The 3,337-nt window shown below is 27.5% G+C and overlaps 1 protein-coding gene across 1 annotated transcript; it reads right to left on the reverse strand.

Annotated features, from left to right (window-relative positions):
- Nucleotides 1-230: 230 nt before the first annotated feature.
- Nucleotides 231-2,897, reverse strand: LOC107456466 (uncharacterized). The gene has a single exon (XM_016074338.4). The coding sequence runs from the start codon at nt 2,382-2,384 to the stop codon at nt 1,758-1,760; it is 627 nt and encodes a 208-aa protein (XP_015929824.1). The 5' UTR covers nt 2,385-2,897; the 3' UTR covers nt 231-1,757.
- Between the last annotated feature and the right edge of the window lie 440 nt (nt 2,898-3,337).

Genomic DNA, 3,337 nt, shown 5'->3' on the forward strand with positions numbered 1-3,337 from the left:
CACGTAAATAATCAGAAAAATTACGAAAACAATTTTATTTATTAAAAGTTTACTAAATAGTTTGATTGTGAATGTTATGAAACAAGGAATGTTTTAATTTTATATTAAACGATATATTAAAAATATAAAGCCTTCGAAAAATATTTAAGAAACGTTTGTTTCAATCAAAATTAATGTAGTTTGCTTCAATGATAACAACAAGTATATAAAATAAAGCACAAGGATATAAAAAATTTTACAAAAATATTTTATTACAACTTTTTTCACAAATTATGACTCTTCATATATATATATATACAAAATTGCAAAATACAAAATAGTAAGATCTGGTATAGATATCACCTTAAGTTCAAAATAATATATAACAATGTCATAAACGGATTAAACTTTTTTTAAGTAACCATATTTATTCTTATAAAAAGTTCTAAAATTGAAATCAAAATTAAAAACAATGATTAAAATTTATAAAAAGGAACAAATATATGCAAAGTAACCATTATGTAATATCAGGAAATTTCATTTAGCTTTTCAAACGTTAAAGTTTTTTATCGTATTGTTTAATAATCAAGTTCAAGTTACACACATGATAATAAATATGAAACTCATGAGTTCAATTAAATTTAAATAATAAAAAATAAATTAAAAACTGGGAATGCTGTAGTTTGTGAAAATTTAAAAAAATATATTGAAATAAGATTAATATATTTCTAAAAAAACACATTTTTATTTGTAAAATGTATAAAAAGTATAAATATATTGATAATAACTATTCATTAACTATTAATCATACTATTCATCAACAACATTAAATCTCACTATTGAGTTTCTAAATAAGTTACACACAAAATTGTGTATAACTTACTGGAAAATACTGGAATTAAATTTAGCCTTTAATAACAGCAAGAATTATATAATTTTTAATCAGAACTGTTTAGAAATTTAGAAAAGGATGAAATATTGTTATATCTTAACAAATTATATGAATGCCTCGTTATAATTAATTATACGAAAATTTACCATTAAGCATATAATCTATATTACTTTTTTTAAAAAAATTATCTTAAATATCTTAGTAAAATTGTTAGTTTCATGTATTTATTTGTATGTATTGATGTATTTATTTTCATTGTAATAAATTTCACAAAGGTTATGAAAGTGTGTTGTTTTCATAATTTTCATGAAAACAGCACAATAAACTACAAATAATATTGTTATAATTATTCATGTATTTAAATATTTGTCTGAATTGGCATTTAAAGCTAAAGAATCTACAGAATTTTTTTTTAACAATTTAGCTCACAATGTAAAAAAAATATTTTAATTTATTGTGAAGAAAAACTTTAAAAAAAAGTAAAATATTAAACACAATGATACAACGCTTTAATAATTTAAGTTCAAATGATTTAGCTCACATTAAAAGTTCTCATTCTTAGAATTTTTACATTCTTTATATAAAATTCTGATTCTTCTCTAACTTAGTTAATTTATATCATTATGAAATATCCACAATGTAAGAAAAAATATTTATATTTTAAGACACCAATGCAGTGTAAAGAAAAACTTTTTAAAAAATGGTAATATTAAACAGAATGATACAACGCTTAAATAATTCAAGTTCTAAGGATTTAGCTCACCTTCGAAGTTCTCAGTCTCAGAATTTCACAAGTCTATTTATAAAATAATAATTTCTCTCTCACTTAGTTCATTCAGATCATTATGAAATATCACAGACATGTTCATACACATTCCTTGTGTAACTAGTTTCTTTGTAGCAATTCACACAACGCTGTGATATAAGTTTGGGCCATTTGCAAAGTTTCATATTTGGATAACTTCCTATCTTCCCCAATGGACGGAACGACATCTCGCAACCGGTCAAAAGCAAGATTCAAACTCTGCATCCTCCGTCTTTCCCTCGCATTCGCAGCTATTCTCCTTTTCTTTAGAACAACCGGTGGTGGGGCAGATCTCGGAACATTTTTAGGTCGTTCTTTCTTATTGTCTCCAGTTTTCTTTGACCTGGATCTCTTTGGAGGGGTGGACTTGACCTTTTTCTCAACACTCTCTACACTATTGTTTGTTCTGTAGGATGTGGAAGAATCTGAATCTTCCATGTATGTTGGAGGAGATTCTAATCTTGAATCAGAATCAATAATCTTGTCACTTTTGTTGTAATTGTTGCAAGATAAGTCTGTAAGAGTAATTTCATCTCCAGAAGAACTCTCAATTGTAGGGAGATCTTTGAAGGTATTGATGCATGGTTCCTCGAAGAAACTGAAATTGTCCAAATCTCTAAATGGTTTCATCGATGAGTTATCTAGTGGCCCGTAATTGTCCAACGAGTATAAGTCTGGTTTGTTTAGGAAACTCAGAAAGGAGCTCATTTTTTTTCTGAGCAATGATACTTAAATGCAAATTTTTTTTTTTATATTGAAGATGACTCAAAATGTCCTCATAATATATTTTCGAAAAAAGTTATTTCAGTTCAAACTAGATCAATCTTTGAACAGATATTATTGATAAACCTCACGATAGAAAAATAAATGTTTCGAATATTTTATATAAATAATGTCTGTTCTTCAAAAATGTTGAGCAGGCATCACATGAAACGAAAAAACCGTCATAAAACTAGAACACACCTAGACGATCAAGATGAGAATGTTTCAAAGACCAGAAATAGCACGTGGTGTCGGCGAAACACAGAAACGAGGGGATGGCTTAGAAATAACGGCGCATCTCACAAAAGATAGGAAGAAATTCCAAACCGGCTCAAATCAGAAGCGATAGGTGTATCGTTATGACCTTGATGCTCTGGCTACCTGTGGACTTATACCTGGTTGAAAAGGGAAATCCGTAACTTTTAGCTCATCTCTTCTCCCCCACCCTCACCTTACCTTTTGTCCCGCCCTGAGAACTTCTTTCTTTATTTTGTTCAGTCGGCCAATGGGTGAGAATTTACGGACCAATAAGACGAAACGTTAACTTGTGATTTTTATTATTTTTTCTTTTTCTCTAATACCCCCATGAACTTCATTTTTTTCTTCATCTTGGAAAAGGATCCCGTGGAAATACAAATCATTGTTTTTAAGTTTATTTAGTTATTGTTAAAAAGAAATTTTAAAATTTTACTTCTTTGGCTAGAACTACATTCATGATTTATATCCCTTTCTGAGAATTAAATTATAACGTAGCTTTAATAGTATTTAATGTTTTGCCATAAACTGAATTAAATATTGATACATTTAAAGAAAAATGCATATATTCTAAGAATCGCTTTTTCGTCTACAGTGAGATAAAATAATAACTAGTTTACACAAGTACGTTTTGTTCTTATTAA

The sequence above is a fragment of the Parasteatoda tepidariorum genome, chromosome 6, assembly GCF_982258835.1.
Source record: "Parasteatoda tepidariorum strain Cologne lab strain chromosome 6, Ptep-v5.0, whole genome shotgun sequence".
In the NCBI taxonomy this organism is placed as follows: domain Eukaryota; kingdom Metazoa; phylum Arthropoda; class Arachnida; order Araneae; family Theridiidae; genus Parasteatoda; species Parasteatoda tepidariorum.

Excerpts from the sequence above, each read along its gene's own strand:
- LOC107456466 (XM_016074338.4), bottom strand. The coding sequence starts at position 2,384 with ATGAGCTCCTTTCTGAGTTTCCTAAACAAACCAGACTTATACTCGTTG.